We start from the raw sequence: 25,115 nt of genomic DNA on the forward strand, positions 1-25,115 counted from the left end.
GACCAAGGACCAACAAAGCAAACGAGCACAAGTGACATGTTGATTGTCATGTTTGGAGACCGCTGTCAAATGGACAGTCAGTCATTGAGTTTAGTCAGTTACATGTCTCGTCTTTTTTGCTTGTTTTAAAGTTTCGTACTCTGTTGTGTATCATTGCTCTGTGGTGGTTAAATAGTTTCTTCAAGTTTTAAGAATATGTATACACGACCCATTAAAAAACTCACTCCTTCGTCTAGTGGTTAATGAAAATAATTGAGTTAGTGATGTGTGAATCTGTGAACGGATGACTTCCTAAGTTCCTACCATATGTTTGATTTCATATGGCAAATTCTCTCTGAATCATTTTTATCAATTACATCTAAACACAGTGTGGCGACACAACAGTTTTAAATGAAAGGTAAAAGTGGGGTCATCACCGTTCAAATGAATAAAAATGTCAACAGAAGGCAGTGGAGAGACACCTTCTACTGTGCCATGCTTACCCGGAGCGCCGGAGCAGACTTACCTGTTTCCGAAAGCGAAAGGTCATTCGAGGTCTGTAAGCCATGGCGGTACTCCTATGCTGGCGGGGAATCCCACAGCGCCACGGCCGTCGCTCAAGTCAGCGATGCGCGGCCACCAGCGCGCCCTGTCGCACGGGCAGATCGGCGAGGGCGGGCGGCCCAGCACGGGCCCCGGGCACAGCCGCGCCGGCAGCCGCACGGACTTCATCCTGCCGCCGGGGCACCGCGACCCGCCCGTGCCCAGCGCCGCGCCGCGCCTCGGCTCCGTGCGCATCCACTCGCGCCAGGCCTCGCGCTCCGACTCCATCTACACCATCCGACGCACCTCCGTCGTCAGCCCCTGGCGGAGAGCCGCCTTCTGGCTGCTGAGGCGGCAGCAGCCCGCTGTTGATAATAGACACCTCGTTGTCACTCCCAACCACCTGGTGCCTGATAAAACACCACCCAAAGAACACCCTAATGGGAAGAGATGCGACAATAAAATTAGGACTACAAAATATACTTTACTGTCATTTCTACCTAAGAACTTATTTGAACAATTCCACAGGATTGCCAATGTGTACTTTATATTCATAGTGTTGTTGAACTGGGTGCCGGCAATCAGTGCATTCGGTAAAGAGGTTGCAATGCTGCCCGTGTTGTTTGTGCTTGGTGTGACAGCCATTAAAGACTTATTTGAAGATCGCAGACGACACAATTCAGATAAAAGAATAAACAACTCATTCTGCAGAGTCTTCAAAAAGTGAGTAGTCCATTCTATTTTATTCTGGTATGTTAGTAAATGTTTTTCAGGTATTCTTCTGGAGATGAAGCAACAATTTTTTATTGCAAAAACTCAAGTATCATAACTCAAACTTATCTATTTAAAATTGGTTGCTAAAACATTAAACACAGAAGGTGTGTTTCCTATAAACTATCAACAATCAACAAAATTACCATAAACCAACAAAAACTAATATGCAAACAATGTGATGTAAAATGATGACAAATTCATGATGATTGTGTGAATTAAGAACACAGTTTCCGTTCTCTTCATGCCAATTATGAAACATGATAACATGATTATGACGCTAATGGCTACGAATTGAATTTAGTTTCTCTTCCTATGCTAATGTGGTAAGTAGGCATATTTTCTAAAAAGCAAAGAGTATTATGTTGTTGCAATTCTATGTATAAAAAATTATAACTCTTTATAAAAAGTTAGTCAACATAAAACTAATCAAAATTCATTTCATATTTAAATCATGTTTTTTATTACGTATTCAAATCGTATATTTAAAAACAAAAAGCACACTTATCAAGTTGCACACAATATAACATGAATATACCTACATAGTTTTATTTGCAGAATGGCAAGGACATTGTCAAATAAAAAATTCTTTGTTACTGCAAAAACACAAAGTCGTTAAGGACAACTATAAAATAAATCATTAACAATTACTGCTTTTAAACTACCATATGTGTGACATGTTTAACGATGCTAAGCCATTAAATAAAACATTATTAATTTTAACTTATTTTAAATGTACTAATTATTTCAGCCATGTTCATATTACAAGTACGGACTGGGTTAAGTAATCTATTGTGAAAAATGCTGTTGCAGATTATGTTAACCCATTTTTGTTTTGCCATTGCAATGTATGAAAATATGACACTAGTGGGAAAATATGCTTTATTTAAAGAAAATGGTCCCAAATGTAGTACTTTCTAACGATTGGCGCAATCATTACTAATTCACAAAATATCTACCTAGTCATGCCAGTCAATGCCCTAAACCCTTGAGTCATTTAATAGTAAACTAATAACCACTAGCGGTTTGGCGAGTTGGCTCCTAAGCTTCGCGCATACAAGCAAACAAACAAACTCAGGTTTATAATATTCATTAAGATTTACTTGCTTAAATAAAACACTTAAAATTCATCCTCCGAGCCTTTTCCCAATCATGTTGGGGTCGGCTTCCAGTCTAACCGGATTCAGCTGAGTACCAGTGCTTTACAAGAAGCGACTGCCTATCTGACCTCCTCAACCCAGTTACCCGGGCAACCCGATACCCCTTAAACCACTAACACAACACAAACACTTAAAACTTGAAAACACTTAAAATTGTAAACAATAAAAACGTTCATATGACGTAAGCAGGTCCTTATTTCGCATTCACAGCTCAAAAAAGAGGAGCATCCGGAATTTGGTTCCTTTGCTACGTCAATCACGAACAGGTTTTTTAAAGCATTGTTTACTAACTGTATAGTCCGTCAGTACTTTAGTCTAGTACTCTAAGGTCGAGATTCATTTGAACGTCATGAAACAATAAAGTCGATTTCCCCTTACAACCTATTGGAAAAGTGAACCTTAACGATATATTCGATAGCACAGAAACTTTTGTAAAATCTGATAAACCAACTGTACCTAAAAAGGTATTTAACTATGAATGATATCTGTATAAAATATCATAGTGTTAAATATCACGCGTCGACTTTCACTGGTCGATTTTTATGACTTGTGTGGGAAGACGCGTGGTGTTTACTAAGCAATAATTGTCTTCGAGTCACACTACGCTTAGAAGGCTTCTTCTAGGAAATCATGGACTCAACATTATCGGTCATTCATTATCGCTGAAAACCGTTCCTAATGGACGCTCCTTTCTTATACTTACTGCTTCCATGGAAGGAGGTTTATGTAAACTGTTTTTATCCTAGAAATGAAGTTAGAATTGAGAAACTCGAATTTGTATATTTTTAAATATCTATTTTACCTGTTTACATAACAGACAGGCGAATCCATAGGCAAATGCAAGTATTGTAATAAAATCTCGTATTGACCTATATTTAAATAAACATCCTCTGATTTTGTTTACCAACTATGCCAGTGAGTCGTGCAGGACTAATCAAATTATTACAGGTAATTGAAACAGTTAAATCATTCAACTTGCAATCATTTTCCTGATAAATCTATTGTTAGATGTCGTCAGTACCCTGTACTCAAGTACTTCACGACCAATTGTGTTTATTTGCTATTTATTGTAACAACGTCTTGGATATCCCCGCGATATAAAAATAAGTTCGAGAAGGAACCTTAAAACAATAAGCCATCTTATCCTCACAATACTGTTCAGAGCTATGTAGAAAAACATGTTCGATAACGTCATCTATCAGTAGGAATATTTCCGGTTTAACCAGCGGTGCAACGTGCACAATCGCAAACAATAGCGGTCCCTCGTATCTGACAACTGACCAAGCTACATTGCTGATCTAAAACAGGGAAAAACGCCATTCCAAAGTTCTGTTCAAATAATTCTGACTTCAACAATTTATTTTTATCCTCAAATGGTTAAATACTTTTACTCTGTGACTTCGCTCTTAGATATCGAGCGTTTCTGCACACAGCATCACGAAGCTTCGAAAGGGCAAAGGTGAACTTCCAAGGGTGACTTCCATTGCAACCTACATCTCCCTAGTTCAAACCCTGTGCAAGTAGAAAATGCTCTTAATTCTTTCAGAATTGGCTCAAATTATGAATCATGATCTTTGAATCATTAACATCGTAGGATCCGTTGATTTGTTTTGGAGTCGATGAAGCGCGTAGTTTACATGCCTGCATTATTTGTTTTTTAACGCGTGCCAAAGTATCTTATCAAATATCCAATTAAGCTCATCTGTCTACAACCAATATTTGAACCAAACAAACTCAAAGCAATAGCAATTTACTTCTAAGGCAAGATTTCAAGAATCTATGCATTCCTGACATTTGGGAACCAGAGCTTTGATATTTCGAATAGTACTAACGTGAACTTTTAATCAAAGTAACCGTTTATTATTCTATTCGTGTAGGCACGTTCTATTAGCTTTGTGGCATTTTTGGTGTTTCTTGAACATATCTGTTAATTACTTAGCTGTATGTATGATGGTTTTAGTATTCCATTACTCAAAGCACACATTTTGATTAGATTCCGGGTTCATAGTACCCTCTATTTTATCGAAATATCCGGACATAAATATATGGTGGATTACACGACCTTTGTTTGGTAGTTGAACGCAGTTCCATGGTGTCCCTTGGTTCTTGGCACATAAGTACCTAATTCATTTCACTTGAACATTGAATTTCTTATGATGTTTGCCACACCAAGTGGCGAGGCGGTTCGGCCACACGGCCAATAAATTACCCATTAATATTATAAGCGTATGATGGAAACTGAACACGTTTGTCCGTAAAGTATTGCTCATTTATTTATTCCATTAGACAGTTTATTGCTTTTCTCCCCAGTACTTTGGCTCCATTGGCTTTTGGAAACGTTACTGAAGATCCTACAAAAGGAAACTTCGGTTACTTCTAAAGTTCTAATGGCCCTTTAGAAATCAGTAATTACCTTCGCTGCTAAGTAAAAGGCATAATGAACGTAAGCGGAATACAATTACCGTGATAACTTTTATTGAATGTCAACTGCGCCTGATAGACTTTTTAATATGCTCTTGGAATTAACCGCTACCTACTTATAATAAAGATACAAGGTCCGTATGGGATGCATTTTAAATAACTAACTTATCATGTAAATGAATTCAGAGATTAACTTTACCGCCCACTGTTTTATCTGAACAGTTAATTTGATTAAATTATTATTTACGCAAGAGTTAAAAAATATTATACGCTGTAGGTTATCATTACCAAGTCTCATCACTAGTCTTGCTGAAAGACAAATGATCAGATGAGCTTGGCCTTTTTACTCCAGTGACATAGACGAAATCAGCGCACTCTGTGTTGTACGGAACATTTTTTTACGTACTAATCGATGAGTCGTCAAATATTTCATGCAAGTGTACAAACATTCGTCGAAGTTCGAAGGCAGCTTTCACGCGCACCTCGTTAGCTGTAATTTCGATTGATTCCGTCGTGATTGCTTGACTGACAGACTCAAGGTCGCTGCCATTGTGATTCATATATGTTTATTTTCTTTCTTTTGTTGGTAAACGCTTCCTGGTTGGACATGTTGTTACATTATGTTAAGGTCAATAAATGAAACGTTAAATTTTAATGTCCATTTCAAAGAGTCGCTGTTTAAAGATAATCAATCTTGAGATCGGTATCTTGAGCGGATATCCACCAGACAATCATATTATTAAGCACTAGGATAGACACTATTCGATCATCGAATTAGACAAGATTAGATTAAGGCTTCACCTAGATGTTATGTATCTGAGAAATCAATGTTTAAAAGTACTGTTTTGGATCATAGACAAAGATTGATCACGGTAAATACCGCATAATGACACTTTAATAGGTGGCCTTTAATATTTAAAGGCAATGACAGATAACACAGTTAGTTACTCATTCTACTTTCACACCTAGTCCATGTCGATAACAATAGTCTGGCTTAATTATTGTTGACACGCAAATAATTGTTTAGTACACAGAGTCCGCCATTACGCACGGAGTCATCAAGAAATTGAATTGTTGCAACTAGGCAACGGTGAGCCGTGACTGGAAAACCTTCGATATTATTAATGGCTACTAGTCAATTAAGTCACGCTAATTAATTCTCTTTTCTCGTTGCATCGGTTGTTTGTACATTAAATTGAGTTAATCGTTCCATGGTTAATGGTTATTTTTAATAAAAATAAATGAGCACTTCAGTGTGAAATAGTTTTGTTGCTATTAATGTTGGGCTATTTCACTTTAAAGCCAATTAAGGGTGATATCTCTTGATGCTTCTGGGACCTCGCCATATCCATTAAAAACTTCTTTCAATCTATAATCTCTTGAGTCGATTGTGAAATCAATATAAGAATATACTTGTTAAGTATTTTGCTATGATTCTATTTCTAGATATTTTCGAAGTGTATAGATTTTTGCACTAGATTTAGAATAGTTATTCATAGTCTGGTAAGTGTGGTGTGAACGACTGAGCAATGTGTGGTGTAATCTAGCAGCGTGTGCGCATTACATCACTGAGGGAATGCTTTTTTGTAAACTGCCTTAGTGCGAAATGTTGAAACATTCTCTAAATATGTACGTAATATGTTTGAACAGCGTCTGACAACGTGTATGACAGATTCCCTAACTAGCAAGACTGATTTTCGTTATATTTTCTTCGAATAGTATTAGGAGTAAGCAATATCGCCTGAATTTGATCCATCATCATCATCGTCTGCGTAGGCTTTACCCAACTATGTTGGGGTCGGATTCCAGTTTAACTGGATGCAGCTGAGTACCAGTGTTTTACATGGAGCGACTTCCTATCTGACCTCCTCAACCCAGTTACCCGGGCAACTCCACCTTACTTACCCCTTGGTAAGATTGGTTGTCAGAGTTTCTGGCTTCTGAATACCCGAAAGGACTGAATTAAGTAAACGTACGGATTCTTACAAGGTAAATATATCAAGAAATGATATAGTACCTACTTAACATTAATGTGTTAAATAATTTAGCTAATTACGTATTTTCCCCAATACGGTGTACAAGTGGAAATAATTATTTGGAGTACAGTTTTCCCCTGACGTAAAATTTTAGTAACTCTTTAATCAAAAACTCGTATTGCAGCTTAAGTCTTCTTAAACATGATATGTTGTCTCACATAAGAGGTATTGGAAAGTCCCCTCAAACGGGTACATTACTCTCGGTAATACAAACAATAAACCCACTCATAAACTATTTACTAGCAAACATAAATTGTTTATTAGATCTTTCAATTACTTCAGTCGCATGAATAGATAATGATCGATAAAAGAACGATTTATGCTCACAGTAACATTAGTGGCGAACTACTATGATGACTACATATTTTATGATACATTTGAATAAGTGGGACTCCGTGAATGGCCATTCTTAGAGCAGTTAACCAACCGGAGCTGCAATGAGCACAAATCTCTATGACAATTAACGTCGAACATGGGCATACACGGTTGTATGATCATCGCTCTCTTATCTTTGATAGAGGCATGGTAACATCGTGACGGAGAGGGATGCATGTGAATGGCGATTCCTGTTGTTAAAATTCTCCAAGTGGTCATTAGTGAGGGACATTGATTACGTTCCGAATGAATGTGTTATGAGGGTGTAGGTAGGTAGGTGTCTCTGGACACGCTACCCAGTAACTGGGTCATTGGTCAAGGTCTGGCACACAATGTCTTTCCCAAAGTCCTCGGCATAAATATGTGCTTGTGCGTGTTCCGGCGGCATTATTACACTAAAAGTTAAGGTTTTGGTTAAAAGGTTACAGTGAATACGTTTTGTTAGAAATACGTGGTGTTTTCCAAGAATACTTGGGTAATTGAGTTAAAATTGTTTTTATGAGTTCAATGACAATGTTTAGCTTTTTCATATCGTAGTATAGTACTCATAGGTACCGATAGTAATTATTGACCTTAAATCTATTAGGAAGTGTTGGGCAACTTTTTCAATGTTGCGAACCGGTTCCTCCAAAATGTTTTGGCCAATTAACGTCATTTACAATTCGAATATGAACGAGAAAAATCATCAAAATTATGTCATTAGAATTAATTCACTGCGAAGTTTTAATGAGCTCCCAAAATAGTATTAAATTAAATAGCTTGGTCTATACTGACCTTGCCAATAAGCTAAACAGTTATGCACTATACATATTTAGTTAGAAGTAATTTATACATAGATCTTGTGATAAGATAAAGAACTTACTAGAACGAAATTGGACCTGTAATATACAACAGTTTTGTTTACTACGTAAAAAAATCTAGTAGGTACATTAATACATAAAAAACTTTAAGAGACTGATGGTCTTCCATCAAAAATATCGAAAAATCATCTTGAAACATTAGTGTGTGTTCTGATAACGGTATCAGGCACGACACGATGAACGGATTATCTCAATGGGCTGATTCACTCGCTACGGTATAGCGTATTTTATCAATGTTCCTACGTACCACAAGATAGCGACTCAAATCAAGGTGAGCTAATGTTGTTCAACTGACATGACGTGGTTTTTAAAAACCTCTCTCATCAAATGTTTTTTTTTTTCATACAAACAACGACATGGTACATTTTACATAATCTACCTGAACTCGTTCAAGTACGCAAACAAAAAAGCTCGTATTTTGGTAAAGACCCAAAAATTTTTAGAAGGCTGACGCCAAGGCCAGTTAAGTGTCATACTAAAATTTAAACATAGGTCACTATGGGAATATATTACGTAATAACTTAAACACTTCAAGGTTCACCCTAAAACGTAAGCTAAGTATTATTTTCAAGTATGATAGATGGCCCTTAAGAAGTCAAGCAGCTTACACGAACCGTCACTTTAACTTCAAGGTGTCTTCACTAAAAACGTATAAGCCCATAAAAGAAATCATGCTTAGAAAGTGGTATTTCAACTGCCAATTAACATCTGGCAAATGCCAGTATACAACATACCGCGGCGTATTTACATGTGGCACGTAACATTGAAATAATTTGTCATTTTATGTCCTCTACATGTGTAGTACTTGTGTTTCATTCCCGATATCATCATAAATCTAAGTCAAGTAGTAAAAATGTGACTCAGAATTCGTGCCAAAAATGTCAACTACTGTTTATAGCTTTTCGTTTTATATCCAAAATATATTTTTGCTAAATAAACACGCTTGAAGTTGTTTTATAAAGTTTTGAAGACTTAAACCAGTCTTAGACAAAGTAATAAATAACCGCACAGGAAAGTTTCGTGCCAATTCCGAATGACTACCGTATTTCGTGCTAATACCAAACCGGGTTGTGGTTCTCTATAATAAGGCCACTTGTTTCATACGGTGTTTTGAAGCCATACAATTTGTAAAATAGTGGCCCTTCAACACTTGGTATGAAGACTCATAAACTCCTAACTGTTGTGTCTGGGTATTACCCAATTTCCAAGAAATATTCACGAGTTGCATGTCAGCATATGTTTTTATTACTCACGGAATGTACCCGCCTGTCTGGATAAAATCGATTAAAGGTAGTAATAGTCTTTCATATAAAACCATGTTTTTAGACTATTGAATAGAAATGTGCACGAAGCGGGATTCTGGTAGGTGGAGGGAATTCCATGGAGTTTATTATCACCACTTGCAACAAAAAGTTTTGCCTCATAGTTAGCTTTTTTATACTATATGTATACTCATTGTCCGATTCCTCAAGTGTCATCTCCTTAGATCTACGGAAATGACTAAATTTTATTTCCGTTCACGATAAGTTATATGTTATATTCTACACTTTGCTATATTCCTATATATAATATCCTTTGATATAAATAAATAAGCTGATATGTGCTACAGTTGACAAGGAAAATGGAACAGAAATTGTAGCAGGCCACCTCACGCGTTTTGCAGTGGGCTTTCCGTAAACTTAATAGCATTGGTTTAATGGTTAAAAAAAATAATCATTTTATGCTGCAGTATTTTAAATCAGTTCTGCCTGAAGGAAATTTATTATTACCAGACATATCATATCAGTAGGAACAGACCTAAATGATGGAGAAAAATCTTGAACTTTGGACACTTTAATGGATGTATAGCTATCTTACAGTGGCGAAGGGTGGTTTAATGAAATAGGGAAGCCGCAGCAAAAAAAACTGGAGGGGGGGGAGTACTCAGGGATGGGGGGGAGAGGTAATGGAGGTAATTTCTCAGTCCACCTTTTAGCACTGACTGAGAGACTGATAGTTTGAACATGTTTTCTCGAGGAATTCGGCAGATTATTAATATCTATAAAACTTTATTATCTTTACATAAAATAAGTTCCTTCCTAAAGTAAATAATCTGTCGGAAAACGTCTAATGCGATTAGTGCTATCCTAGTTAAGTTTTAAAAGTAGGTACACTAAAAAGAAACCTGATGCAAACTGTCTACGTATCAAAATAACTCATTTCAACGTAGGTCTCTCTATTTTCACTACACACAATGCACTGAGTACCAGGTCACAGTGCGGATCGCGGGGATTAATAGGGAGTAATGATACTGCCAACTACTTAATCAAAATTATATACTTGGTAAACACAAAAAAATATAAATTCCCAAGTAGGGTCATTAAATCGCGGAGAATCTTAACACCGCGATTCAGGATTTGCATAAAAATGCACAACGCCATCTATGTTGACATAATGTAACTAAAACACTTAAACTAACATAAAATATTGTACACACACGAACTATGTTATTTCCAAATGATACACACACTAATAAATTCAATTTAGTAATACAAAGAACAAATTGTTAATGGTATTACCTAAAACAAAATAAGAACAATGAGAGTGAATTTGTCTGCTTTGTTTGTTTACATATTTGAGAGCTCTAACTCTAACTCTAGCGCTGTCACTCGCGCGTAGACAGATATAGCTACTCTACTCTTGACGCGTTCTTTCTCGTTCACTCGCGAGTTTTGATTGGCTGGAACCCGCTCCGTGAGCCGGCTTACCGCTCGCCCATATGCCGCGAACATCGCGTGGCGCGGCGTGGATGACGTCACGCAAGCGTAGTTTTGTATGGAGGAGGAAGCCGCGGCTTGTTTAGTAGGAGCAAAATCTTTCAAGTAATTTATAGACATTTTTTTTTACGGTCGTAGGCGTTTTGTTATACCTACATATTTAAATTGTGTGGTTTAAATGATTATATTAATTATACCTATACCTATATTATAACTTATACCTATGCTTCTTTCTTGAAATTCGAAAGGGAAGCCGATGGGAATCGGCTTATAAGGACGCCTCGCCACTGCTATCTTATATATCCATTATATAATACGAATATATAAAATTTAAGGTCATATCAGAATTTCCTACAAAGTCTGTATCAAGATTTGGGGATATGTAGTCTTGTAGAAACTTCATGATCCTCAATCAATAAACAGTTCGAATTTGCCATCGAAACTCACTATCGAATGTTAATTGCTATCACTGTATATTACCATGTTACGGTTGCATATACTTTAGATATCTTAATAGCTCTACATAAAGAGGTAACAGTTATTCGCGTAATGTAGGATGCATGTAGTTATCTACGTTACGTTATACGTGGAAGAAACATCTATAAGCTAATTGGCCTACAATTAACAGATTATGTATTTTCGATCATCGGTTTCCTACTTGCGGCTATTGTTTTTACTTCCTATTACGCCAGTTGTATGTAAAATTAAAAATTATTATTACGCAACGTTATGCGGAAGTTCTGTTCATTTTCGAACTTTCCTTAATAACTGAGTTTTTCCCCTTTAATTTACAAACTTTAAATTAAATGAGGATAACTGAACCTTTTTTTTGCATGTACTTATGGACCCTATCAATTTTGAAAAATATTTGGAAGACCTATGTAGGCTCTTAAGTGGTAAGAAGTAGTGATCAAATATTTTGGCATTTACCAAAGTCTGAAAACAGTCCACAAATGTTCTACACCCCATAAAGGCATTTCGCTGTAACCGTTTATTGGTCTACTACAGCTAACAAGGCACTATAATTCGTTCAATGCACCTTCAAGAGTACCAGTATCCAATTAAAGCCTTTATAGTCAAAGGGGATGAGGTCACTCTAGTGTTTGACGATACTTAAAAGGACGGCAGTATAGGACAAACACTGATTTAGCATGTAAACAGGTAGGTTCTGCAGAGGTTTTATATGATTACTATGAATAGGTTTAATTAATGCTGATGATTAAATTAAAAGAAGCATTTGTATATTGTTTTTTGGTGCAGTTGACAATTCCGCCAGTCAGTACAAAAAATGCTATCTTCCCTTAAAAATTGATAGGATAATGAAAAATCGGAGTTAGATTTTTAAACTGAATTATCAATTGCGATGGCCCAAAATGAATAAATACAAGTTATAAAGTTTGACAAGTTTTTTCATAAAAATCCAGTACAGGCTTCAGTACTTACCAAGTTAGAAACCAAATTAATCTGCCTATTCGATTCCGATCCTTATCGTTATTAAACGAGAATAATTTAAATCGATCAATTCGAGTCGTTAGTAACCAAATCGGACATTAACGACTTATCATGTATAGTTAATTTCAAATCAATGTCGACGACATTTTGATGGATTCTTAAACTGTTTACTTTTATCTATAGTAATAAAACTAATGCATATTGTATGAAGTCGAAGAGTTTATTGAGGCTCGGTAAGAACTAGCAGCTTTTTTTCACGCTGTTTTTGGGACAAGGGCACGAAGATGATGGTGTGTTTTTTGATGATAAAAAAGCGGAAGAAACACTTATCGAAGTCACGACAAGGGGTTAAGGGCGTGACACTGCTAATATTAATGTCTTTAACTCTTTACTTACTCTACTACAAATGTAGCTTTATCTAACGCTTTACAATTTGTTCTTTTGCGTCTTAATTGTGTCCTGTACGTTCTGCACTATTTGAAATTATTTCTACCATTTTTTTAAATAATAAATCTTCATCTTCTTAGCGTTAATCCCGTCTTGTGACGGGATCCACTTTCCGTATCTTCTTCTTCCACTTCGCTCTATCCTGGACATCTTCCTCTTCGAGTTCGCCGATTTTCATGTCTTTCTTTTCTTATTTCATGTTTTTATACAGTCAAAGAATACCTAGAGGAGAAATAGAATTATAATAGAAATTTAGCTATTAGATTATAGGAAAACTTAAATATTTGCATGACTAATTTATAAGTCGAATATAGTGAAACCATTTTTTGTTATTATATTTACCATCATAATGTACCTATATTCTAGCAAATAAATAAATTTCATTTCATTTCATTTCATTATTAATAAATATTTCTACTATGTTCTACGTAGACAATGTGACCTACCACGTCCATATTGAGCCGGTTACCTCAATACCTAGATGTGTACAGTAGGTACAGGTGAATTTTAGCACAACCTGTTATGCTAAACCTGTTTGTTTTCTATAATGCTAATTTGGACTCTAAATGGAACTTAGAATTTATTAATTTAGTCTATTTTTTATTTGGAATTACCGTTGCTTCCAACGAAAAAAAATACAATAAAAAAAATATCAAGTCTATTTTTGCTAGCTCCTGTTACCAATTCAATGCGTTTGCACCCATTGAAAAATGAATAAATAACAAAAAAATTACAACCTCCACACTGTTTAGCGTAGAACATCATTCAGGCAGTCAAGACTACTCTACAATTTACAATACAATTTAGCTTGTTTCGGTAAACTAATTGAAGTAAGCGCTGGGTGTTAAAACGAAGCCTAACTAATGAACCCACTAATTGCGTGCTTCTCATTGGCCTTGGCAGCGCGACCTTAGTGGCCCACGAACTAAGGACAATGGCATTTACCTAACAATCTTACGAAAATATCGTGTGATCCTTGCGATAATATAAACCCTTTTGTTTAGGTTTTATGAGTTACGTTGCAGCCAGTTGCACCCAAAAACAATCAAAAACAAGAATCATTATGAGAAGTTCTAGAGACAGCTCTTCCGAGCGCATTTGCTGTAAATTCTTTCCCAACAAAAAAGGGGACAGACGGGAGAAGTTTCAATGGACACGTGAGATTTTTTAATTCTGATATTAACGAGCTCTTTTAAGACTTAACTCGAGCCTTAATATTACTTTGTAGTTATAATCTTAAAACTATACTTTACTCGTGTGTCGTCCAGATATGTATTTCAATATCTCGAAGTGTGAGTCATGATTCGATTAAGTAGAAATAATATCGGTTGCTATGCTCCTAAGAATTGTAGGAAAACAACGTATTTTCCCGGCAATTGTTAATTACAATGTTTTTATTCCACCTTATCTTAATATTCCCTTTGTGATAACCGATAATCCTTGACCTTTTAATAGAAACTTTTTTGATATTATTTTTAAATGCGAAGCTATTGTAATAATATCGACACGTAAACGTTTTACCTACTGGGTAATATTGTATTGACAATATGCTAATTGTTTGTGCTCGCTCGTTACCGCTAATCACTTCGCGTTCTCTTAATATCCTTACGTTAAAAACAACGTTTTAACAGTCACGTACATTTGTATAGACTTTAGGGATGCGGTTTTAACAAGTTGGACATATAATCCGAAATTACAGTGGATTATTGTGGAATTGATATCACAGTTCATCAGAAACAATAATATTATAAATACGTAGTCTGTGATAAAGAGTTTCTTTCCTATTGTCTTTGAGCTGTAAGCAAACAATCATATCAGCCACATCGTCATTTATCTGCAGGTGTATAGCGGTCAAACGCTCGATATCTATTTTTATGACGACTTATCTCCTTTTACGTGTCTTGGTTTCAATTTTGCCGAAAATAAAACTGAAACAAGGTCAAACAGCTATTTCGGCACCTAGTGCTCAGGGTCTGTTTCCGAGACAACTACGAACTAAACCTATTATTGTACCTATGTCATTCACTATGAATGGACGGACGGTCCCGGACGTTATGACGTCACAATCCGATTGAAATCGCATGGTTCGCCGATGCTGTCTGTAACAACCCTGTCCATCTATTGTTGTAGTAAAGCCTGGCCATCGAACTTTAAACACACAAATTCTGAACAAACACGTATTTATGCGTCATCGATCAGAGTAATTTTCGTGTTTTTGAATAGCGTGTCTAGTCCAAATATTAAAAATATACAATCTTAAAATGTGAAACAACTATAAACGGTCACCACTCCCTTAGAACATGTAAATATGACGGTCACAGTGACCTTAGCCAAACCTTTTATGATTTGAACAGCGCGCACGACTCTGCCCGCTAGAATGCAAGTATGGTTTATAGTTATTCCTATATTTGGAAAGGAAAGCCAGCAAAAACACAACAGAAAATTCAGTTTCCCAAATAAGTAACAGCCGCCCGCATCCCACATCTCAATGTAGACCCTACTAAAATGCCAAAATCTCGGTTCAATCTACATCAGGAGGGAAGAAATGTTACACCTAGAAATTAGATTGGATTGTTCGAAAAATATATTTCGACTCAAACTTTAAGTCAGCCTGGTAGAGTAGGGGTCTCCCTTCTCCTCTAAAGTTCCTTTCCCTATTTTGAAGGAGTCGAAATGTCTCCCATTTGAATGACATGGGTGGGCAGCAGACATTGCCATTGAAAGTGTTCTCTCATCAACCCGCTGCCATGATGCAGTGACGTCACGGCTGCGCCCATGTTGTTTTCAGTATAGTAGAAACATAATGCAATTAACGATAACCTGCTAACGTGTGGGCGTGTAAACACAAGAGCTCCTTATACGAAATGGAAACTGCTCGAGACGTGAGCTGATATGATACCTTTTAGGTTTAATGAAGGATATAACGTATGTTATATGAGGGCGTACCCTATTAAATTAATGTTTACCGCTACTTTTGCATCAGTTGTTAAAAATCTGCGTCGGTTCCCAACTATACTTTGTCGTGATTGGTTGAGTGGGTCCTTAAACACTTGACCTCTTAGTTACCCGCTCATATAAGATCAGTGGTTTCCAGATAACTTATACCACACAAGTGCGTGTGTTCTCCAAAATCCGGATTACTCGTACGAAATCACGAGCTGTATACAATTGTCTCACGAAAATAAACCGATCGCAAAAAATTGCGAAGAGTGAGATCTGGAAATAAACAAGCATTTGCGTTCGATTTTCTGTGTATATTTTGCAAAAAATATACCCGAAAATCTCGAAGTAGGTCATCCCGTGATTCAAAGTCTATAAATAAAGGCTATAATGCCCGTGATCTAAATAATTTAAAATGTCCATTGTTCCATGCCGTACGTAATGAAACAACTGGCGCGTCTAGGGGGACGGGACTCGCATACCCCACTGGGAATCAATCAGGCACGATTTGATGAGAATCTCAAGCAAACACCGGTGGTTCAATGAAACGATTATTTCATTAATTATTTAAGACCGATGCATCAACGAATGGCATATCGACAAATACAGAATGACGTTAACAGATTTCATAATAATCAATACTGAAATTGGCATTATTGTTTCAACTTATGATGTATAGGTTAAGGTGCTTCTAAGCTTTTAGATGTGAAAACAAGAATAATAAAGTTAACCTCAACGCCTTTCCTTTTCGAAGAAAAAACACTTCCGAAAACTATCGCCAAAACGAATCAATTAATTAATACTGAAGTGGGCACTTATTTATTAATCCCCTGAAGACCTGGGAGCTGACACTGTCATGGAAAACTAGACCGTGAGCCAACCCTGGCAACTCTCTTAATTGCTTTTTTTTCGTGTCTCTAATGTTATATTATGAACAATTGATTAGCGGAATTGATTGACTTTCTATCGGTATTGGGTATCATGGCAGTGCACGCTAACCCCATTGTAGGTATAGACAATGTTTATGGTGTAATATGAATAAATAAGTTGTATTGACGGATATTTTGTTCCTTGTTGTTTTACAGCTAGCGTGTTTACCCAAATGCGTGAACTCTAACTCGTATCTTTTTCTATTGTATTTTTAATTCCTTATTGTAATTTACTCTTTTATAGAAGCTCCTAATACCAGATAATGATATGGGTTCATTGTTTACTAATACACGCATGGATGAGTGGCTTACGTTACGGTAAAATTTCAAGAAAAGCGAATATAAATTGACTGTCAGCCTCTGGTATAATGTTTCCTAACAATATTTTCACGTGGGATAGGAAAACGATGATCACGCAGCACCCAAAACATTAGCGAGCCCCTGCCTCATGTTTCAGGTCATGACCTCGCGACTGTGGCCGTGACGGTCATGATGTCAACTGTTTAGATCACTATAGTCTGGATGCGCACAAGCCTGATTGTGTCTACGACCATTGTGCCGCCGTGATTGTCACGGGACGCTGTGACTTCAGCACTGAAATAACATCGAACATCCAATGACCTACTCTCAACATAATAATTATGTCAGCGTGATAGATAATTGACGCGCTCGTGATTCTTATTAAAAATATAATTTTAAAAAAGATTCTTTCATCTTACCTCTTGATCACGATTTGAATTCTCGTTTTAATTAAACATTACTGTTCCGCATTTGCCGTTCCTGCGCTGATTGTGTCACAAAAAAAGTAAAACGGTGGTCTTCATTGTACCGTAGTAGAATATTCATGATAGAAGTCGCATGCGGCAGACAGTGGTGACCACGAATCACGATGCATGGTCAATTGGTCAATGTCAATCGATACAGTTGCGTGTACAGCGGAGCCGGCGACGTATCCGGGTCACCTGTAAACCTTACTGCACGGATCATGTCCAATAATTAAATTGGAACTCAAGAACCTAATGCGAGAAAAACCATTACTAATCTATCATTGTCTGATACTCAAAACAACCTTGATCTTGTTGAATTGACAATTCCGCAAGCTTTTTCGTTTACTCACTTAACATTGTGTGTTCCACTTTCACTAAGTTGCTGGTTCTGTAACGGTTTCCAATCAGCGTGGTTAATACAGCAGCTAATAACAGTAACGCTTGTAATTACCGCGATTGGAACGAAATCCCCATCTGCCTCTGTTCACAATCCTCTGATTTAGTGCCTAGCACATTGTCCAAATTAGAAATTGGCGCTAGCATTTATCAGCCAGAATTGCTTTAATTTAGTGCACAAGTCGTTGAAATGGGTCTTTGAATGGCAGCTTTATATGTATAGTATATTAACGAGCTGAATCGCTGCTGAAGGTCTTCCAAGCCGGGGACGGCACGGGGCAAACTAATAAAATGTATATTGACGCTTATGTTTATGAGCTCGGCGCCATTGGCACTCAGTGATTTTGATATAACGTTATACGGGCACGACCTTCGATAAGTCTCGGTTCGGGTATAAAAAACAGAGGGATGCACAGAATACTGTCGTTGCAAGGAGAACAATATTGGCCCAACTCCAATGTTGAAAGAAAATGGGTAATTTATATGCAGATTTATCATTCCTTGGAGAACTAGCATAATATAAAAGCATTACTTTCGTAGATAAACAAGGCTTAGCATAGAAACACTTAAATTATCCGCAGTAAAATGTAGTGTGACTGAATTGTATAAGAACAAATTGACAATTCATCAAGTTTTTCAACATGCGTTTCAATGTAGTTTTTGACGTTGTTATTGTTACATTTATAACACAATCTCTATTGTAATAGTCGGAACTAGTTCTAAGTCCCTGAGGTGGCTGAAGGTTGCCTGGCATCCGGTTTTGATCTGAGCTACAATAAGTCTCGCGAGGCGCTAGTTGTCTCTGGCTTAGCTTAGAGCCGTTTTTGCCTGCGGGTTTGACTTTGTGAGTTTGCCGAGGCCAGTCGAGATGACGGCCGGACTGTTACTTCCTGCTGATTACTGTAACGTGTAAATGGAACAAATACTAGTTGTTCTCCTCAACCTTAAAACAAACATGGACTCATTTTTAGCAATGACCGACCAACATGAGTTTTATTCTTAGGACGATGAGAACGTCAAAATAAAGTATTGAATGACCAGGGTCCACCGCTTCGTAAGCAATTGTGTCGAGCTTTGTTTCATAGTCACGAGCGATTTGGATCTCCATTACTTTTTCTCGTGAAGAAAATTGCTCGCAAATGGAGATTAGAGTTCAGCTCAATCGGTTAGTTTCAATTTTCTGTTGTGCGTCAGTATCTAAACAATACTGCACGCCATTATTAATGTCACAACGGAACGTTAACTTTCGACTTCACTTACTCCATTGTTTGATTGTTTGTGTAGCGAAAACCTATTCCTAAGTAATGGCTTATCAGTTTTTTATCCGACTTTCCGTTTCATTGTATGTTCTTGTTTGTCTGTTTGTCTATAATGTTATTATGGAAGTGATAATTGTTACATGTGGCTCTTTCTCGTTGTATTGTTGTTGGTGCAATGCAACTGATGTTGTTTACCCATAAATTTTCCTTTAGTACATTTCTTGAGTTTTCTTTTATAATTTGCACTTATTTAAAACCTTTTAACGATAATCATGCAACATTTTCATACTTTGTTCTATTTATTATCCTTGGCTTCTATGTTATTAGATAAACCCAACATTGACACTGGTCTCGTATGAAAACAAACATATTTCACCTCATTCACCATGTCGTTGTACCGCGAAGTCGTTTCCGCATACGTTTCGATCATGAATTTCTCCCGGCGGCGCACGCGCAGGCTCTCGTCAGAAAAGAAAGCGAATAGGTAACGGTACTGCGCGACTCAGCATAATTACTCGTATTTTGTTAAACTACGGTAGATTCGCACCTACCTGACATGTCATGATTCAACTCTTTTTAATTAGGTTATTGTGATGCAACGCCGCTGTGCTTCATTTAAAGCATACGTTTTCCTCAAGTTCTTATTTATTGACAACTGAATATGGAATTATAGACAAACGTATGCGTAGGTTTTTATATGTATGAAATCACGTCACCTAAGTATAGTTTCAAGGTGCATCCACCCAGTGAGAAGTCACTGAGTGGGCAGGAGGTTAATACGATCCAATACCAGTAAAGTCAGTTAATTTAATCAACTGGACAATACCATGGGCTTACATACACATGCATGACGTAATGCACAAGTGTCATAAATGTGCTCGTAAACGTTTAATTTATTATCAACGAGTATGGTGCAAAATGCAATGTTGCAATTAATTGTAGAAGACGAGGTGTGTCGTGACCGCAACCGTGCGCAGTGACTTGTGATCGAATGCACGAATGAGATGCGCACGCGACGAAAACAGAACAACTGTATATGACGCTGATCTTGCTCGGATTAGACCTGATTTCAATGCGTTGGCTCAATTTTTATATTTGCTAGCGAAACTTTTCGAAAGAGTCAATGTCAACCAGAAAGTCACTTTGTGTGAAATCATTATTTTCGTATGGCGCCAGGGGATTAATGAAAATATATGAGCCGTTGGTCCCAGAGCTTTTTGTTGATATTTTCTGCACATTCATTCACCGTTACTCAATGGGTTGAATTCGGTATCATTTTTTTTTTCAATAATTTTGTTTTATCTATTTGTACCTAGTACATATCAGTTACATCATCTGAAGCTACTGTAGGATCTAGGAAGTATAAAAGGTTATTAACAAGTACACGCGCACTAGCCTCAATACATAACTCACGAAATTATTACAATTTAAATTGATTCCGAATGTTATCAGTTTCAAAACCCGTTCGTTTGAAATGTTTAATTCATTAGAAGTTTATTACGCATCAGCACGAACGTCACAAGTCCCCCGATTGTAACTAAATGTTTATAGTCGAAACAGTGGTACTACTGTTACAACCGATCTGCTACTCCTAGCCTAGACGGTCATGATTGGCAATTCATCTAAATTGATTTGTTGACAACACCACTTCATTTTTTTGGTGATTGTTGCCATGGTATGGTAGATATTATTGATATCAACATATCTATTGACGTCAAAACACTTGGGCTATAATTTGTTGAAGGCTCTTAGAACAACGCAATAACATTTAAAAATTCTGATAAAAGAGTCTAAATTCCGCAGAGCCCAGCTCTGGTTCAGACTAAAAACAGGGTAACAGAACAAAAATAAATGTATTTAAAAGTATCGCGTTTCGTGGCAACTACGTAGACTGCAAACAGAGCGCTAATATGAGCGATATTTTTAGCGTAATTGTTCGGCAGTGCAAACCGTATCCGCTATTATTCCGCTACCGTAATAGGTTCAAAGTTATCGAAAGCTGGTTCAATTTAATCTGCTGTCAGAAAAGATCACAGGAGATCTATCGGTGGGTTGATTGATCGTGATCATAGACTTGGCAAGGTTTGAAGTGTGAGAGAGGCAGGAATATATCATTTCTCGTAAGTTGTAATAGTCGGTTGTGACAGCTGGAACGCGGTATTTTAATAAGTGTGCATATTACACTTTAACGAGCTTTGATGGGTTGTTCGCGCGAGTCAGTGCAAAATCATGGTTGGGCGCGCGTCACATGACTGGTTACGGACGATAGACTGGCCTGTCAGATTCGTCTGGGATAATATTGATGGGATGGCAATTATCCGGTGGATCAAGGTCACTTTAAAGTCTAAAATTGTATCTCAACAGTAGGCAATGGTTGAAATCTATCTTCTAACTTCGCTTTGTAAAACAACGTGGTTAATGAAAATTACTAGATACTTAGTTTAGAGAGGCAAGTTAATTAAATTATATGCTGCCTAATGGTGAGCTCGCGAAAACATGTTGTGCAAGCTATTTCATGCTCGAGCGAATACGTGAATAACTGGCAAATAAAATAACCGACATGGAGTTATCTTTAAGGAATTATAGTTTCTCTTTTACGTTTAAAGTAAATGATTCAAAGATCCCTGATATTTATCTCCATGGACGGCTTGAAATTAATTTAGTACAAGTCGACATTTAAGGCTAGACAGATATGGCTGGAGGTTAACCCCAAAATAGACACGTCGCGGTCACAATGGACAAATTGAACTTTATGGATTAATTTACTTTTTTATCGCCTGCCAGTGTCAATTTGTCTGACAAATAGTGAGATTTATTGCGGTTAATCAAAGAACAGCAATTAAGTACCTATAACATAAAAACAAGAGTAAGCAAAAGTAAGTCTGCTGAGTCTTTTCAGAAATGCCGTGTTCAGTTCTTGTTTTAACCTATGAGCATAAAATATCAAGACACTTTAAGCTCTGGTAACCTAACCTTCTATAGCCTAATTTTTTTTATATAAAAATATTGGCCTGAGATTCACTCACTGAACCGGTTAAATTGGTTACATCAGATAGCCCATACCTACATATTACTCCGGGCCAATCGACACATAACTTTCTAATGGTGGAAAGTAAAAGTGAACCAAACACTCGGACCAGAAATGGACCGATATTAAATGATGGCGGATGACATCAACAACCATTTATATAGAATAAGACGATATCGCTCCGTTTTTGGTGGAGCCTTATGAAGAGTAATTACTTAATTTATTAACATCATTAGTTGAACGTGATTGCTTTGCATTTTGTGAAGAAAATTATGAGTGAAATATAAAATTAGATTAATTTAATTAAATTGTGTATGTTTAACAATAGTAAATACACGTGTAGGATATTCACAGTGTAATTAGTATAATGTTGATATTTATAGACCAGGAAAAACTTGTCTAATGAGTTTCATATGCTCCTATTTAATGGGATATTTTGTTAAATAAAACCTTAGATTTTATGTTAAACAACTTAGTTTTTTAAGACACTAAATTAAGCAAAGAATTGTAATTTATGAATCAAATAAGGAAAACAAAAAGTTCACTGAACGTTTTGCATATGAATGTGGTCTACCTATATTTGACCGCTGAGAATAAAAGAAACAATAAAATGGAACCATTATGGTGGGTATGCCATCGTCTATATCTGTAAAAACCATTTGTTTGAACATAATACCGTTTTTTGTGGAAGCTATGCAAAGCTTTATGAGCAGAGTGATGATGCGATACTTTGAAGCTAATCCAGGTGTTAAGACAGAAAAAGTAACACAATTCGTGGAAGAAGTGTGTCACTTGGCTCTTAATCTCAGGTTACTACACCTTCTAAAACATTGTAGGTCCCGGCTTTAATTCATCATTTTTGGCTGTCGTTACGGGTAGTCAGAAACCAGTAAGTCTGATAACCCGTTTTACGTATTGATTTGTCCGGGTACCTGGGTTGAAGAGGTCAGACAGGCTGTCGCTCCTTGTAAAACACTAGTACGAAGCTACATGCGGTAAGACTGGAAGCCGACCCCAACATAGTTGAGAAAAAGGTTAGGCAGATGACATCGTCCAATAAAGTTTACCGTCCAAACATTACAACAATATGATGTTTATCGTACTGAACAAATATTGTTAGTCAACGTCATTAATGGCAACTCGAATCGCTTGACTAATCACTTTCACAATAATGCACTTTGGTAATTATACGTATGATGGAGGTGCAGTGTTTGTGCCGTCAATCGTCAGCTTTATCGTCCTCGTGTATGCTATCATTACATGGTGTGTTCTATGACAGCAAATTACTATGAGTGTTTTTATGACTCAATTCTTTACCGTGACCATTATCCGCTAAAAGTTCTCTCACATCTACTTCAGCGGTTTAAAAAGCACATAATTCTATAAACGTAAATGGTGGTCATTTGTAAACTAGCAAGTTATGCAAATAGCTATTCTCTGTCCGTAATTAGCAATTAGCAGACAAAAGCCGTCCAATTCCCAGTTGTGTAATTTGTTCCGTAGTTTCTACTGAAACGTCTAAACAAATAAAAAAACTAAAATTAATTGTATTGTCAGTAATAATAAGAGTGTAGCGTGACAGTTAATGCTCGATTTTACTTTTATTACCGTATTCGATAAGATAAGGCTGTTCGGCATAATTCAGTAAATACTGATATAATCTATTAGATACGATACCTATTTTAAGTAAATATGAATCCTTATGTTTGGAATGTACAGCCTTGTCATTTCCGGACAAAATCATTTTACGATTTTGTTCCTGATTTTCACTTCTTTGTTTTTCGCAGTTTTTGCAAGTTTGGAAATCACAATTTTCATTCTAGTTTCAAAAGACGATGTCGACAATCTACGATGACAAACCTTCCTTAATCCAACGCTAATAGATCTACGTTATTATCTAAAGTGCATTGTTTTATCATTTTACACGTGCAACGTTAACAAATAACAATGAAATGGAACACGTAATTTTTTTTTTATGATTTATCAATTTTTTCTTGGCACATAACGACATAAAATTTTGGCATGGCCTGCCAAAAGCACAAAAGCGGATTTAAAAAATCAACTAGCCGGCTATACAGTACGGAAATGTAACTAAAACGATTCGTAAAGGTTATCAAAAGATTCGCATGCATGATGGCATTGATCCGCCGGCATTGACTTTAGAACAAACGAGGTCGCTTTCTTTTTAATTTATATTGTACGTAGCAAGTACAGACGAAATATCGACGCCATTGGGTATAGAAATACCGATGGTTTGACGTCATAATCCCTGGATATCTGCACGTTCCTATAAGTATTCGAAAGATTTCGCAAACAACGCGTCACAAGTCACATTCAGGCGGTTGCACAAAGTGATCCCGCAAGGAACTATCGTTGGCCCTGATATTTGTGGAAATAAATGAGGCATTTGACAAAGTACAGCACTCCTCGAAATGTAATGTGGGACAAAGGACCATGAGTCAAATTGGGCTCATTGTCCAACAGAGTTATAGCATATGCCATTGTGAAGGTTTTTGTTTGTACTAAAATTGTTACTATGGGCACTATCTTCAATTCCATGGCAAAAAAAAGATATGCACCTAAATAGGTTTTGTAGAAAAAGACAATTGTTAAGAGTCGTAGTGCGCTTGGTTATACATGACATAAAACCTAATTCGCAGGATTTGATTATGCTAGGATTATGGGACCACCTTCATCACCAGGCCAGGATCTGATGATGGAAACCCTGAGAAATCGAGGGCAACTTTCGAAAATTGTAGATATGCATAATCCACCGGCAGGATATTTAGACGACATTATTATTGGTATTGATTGAAATGTTAACAAAAATAATTTTAACTGCTAGCAGCTGTTTTATTGTTTATGTATACATTAAACCTGGACTTAAAACTAGTTAAAGGTGTTCAATAACAAAACCTACAATGCCATAACAGCACTACTTTTTGCAGAATATTAGTTTATTTATGGTCGGAGAAAAATATTTATAGCAAAATAAC

The 25,115-nt window shown here is 36.8% G+C and overlaps 1 protein-coding gene across 1 annotated transcript in view; it reads left to right on the forward strand.

Moving 5' to 3' along the window:
- The first annotated feature begins 9 nt into the window (after positions 1-9).
- LOC110375199 (phospholipid-transporting ATPase VD) overlaps positions 10-25,115 on the forward strand; it is a 43,892-nt gene continuing 18,786 nt past the window's right edge. The window contains exon 1 of the mRNA XM_064036711.1: positions 10-1,245. Within this exon, the coding sequence (XP_063892781.1) occupies positions 434-1,245 (812 nt within the window). The 5' untranslated portion in view covers positions 10-433. The remainder of the gene's footprint in view (positions 1,246-25,115) is intronic.

This window comes from Helicoverpa armigera, chromosome 10 (assembly GCF_030705265.1).
Source record: "Helicoverpa armigera isolate CAAS_96S chromosome 10, ASM3070526v1, whole genome shotgun sequence".
Classification (NCBI taxonomy): Eukaryota; Metazoa; Arthropoda; class Insecta; order Lepidoptera; family Noctuidae; genus Helicoverpa; species Helicoverpa armigera.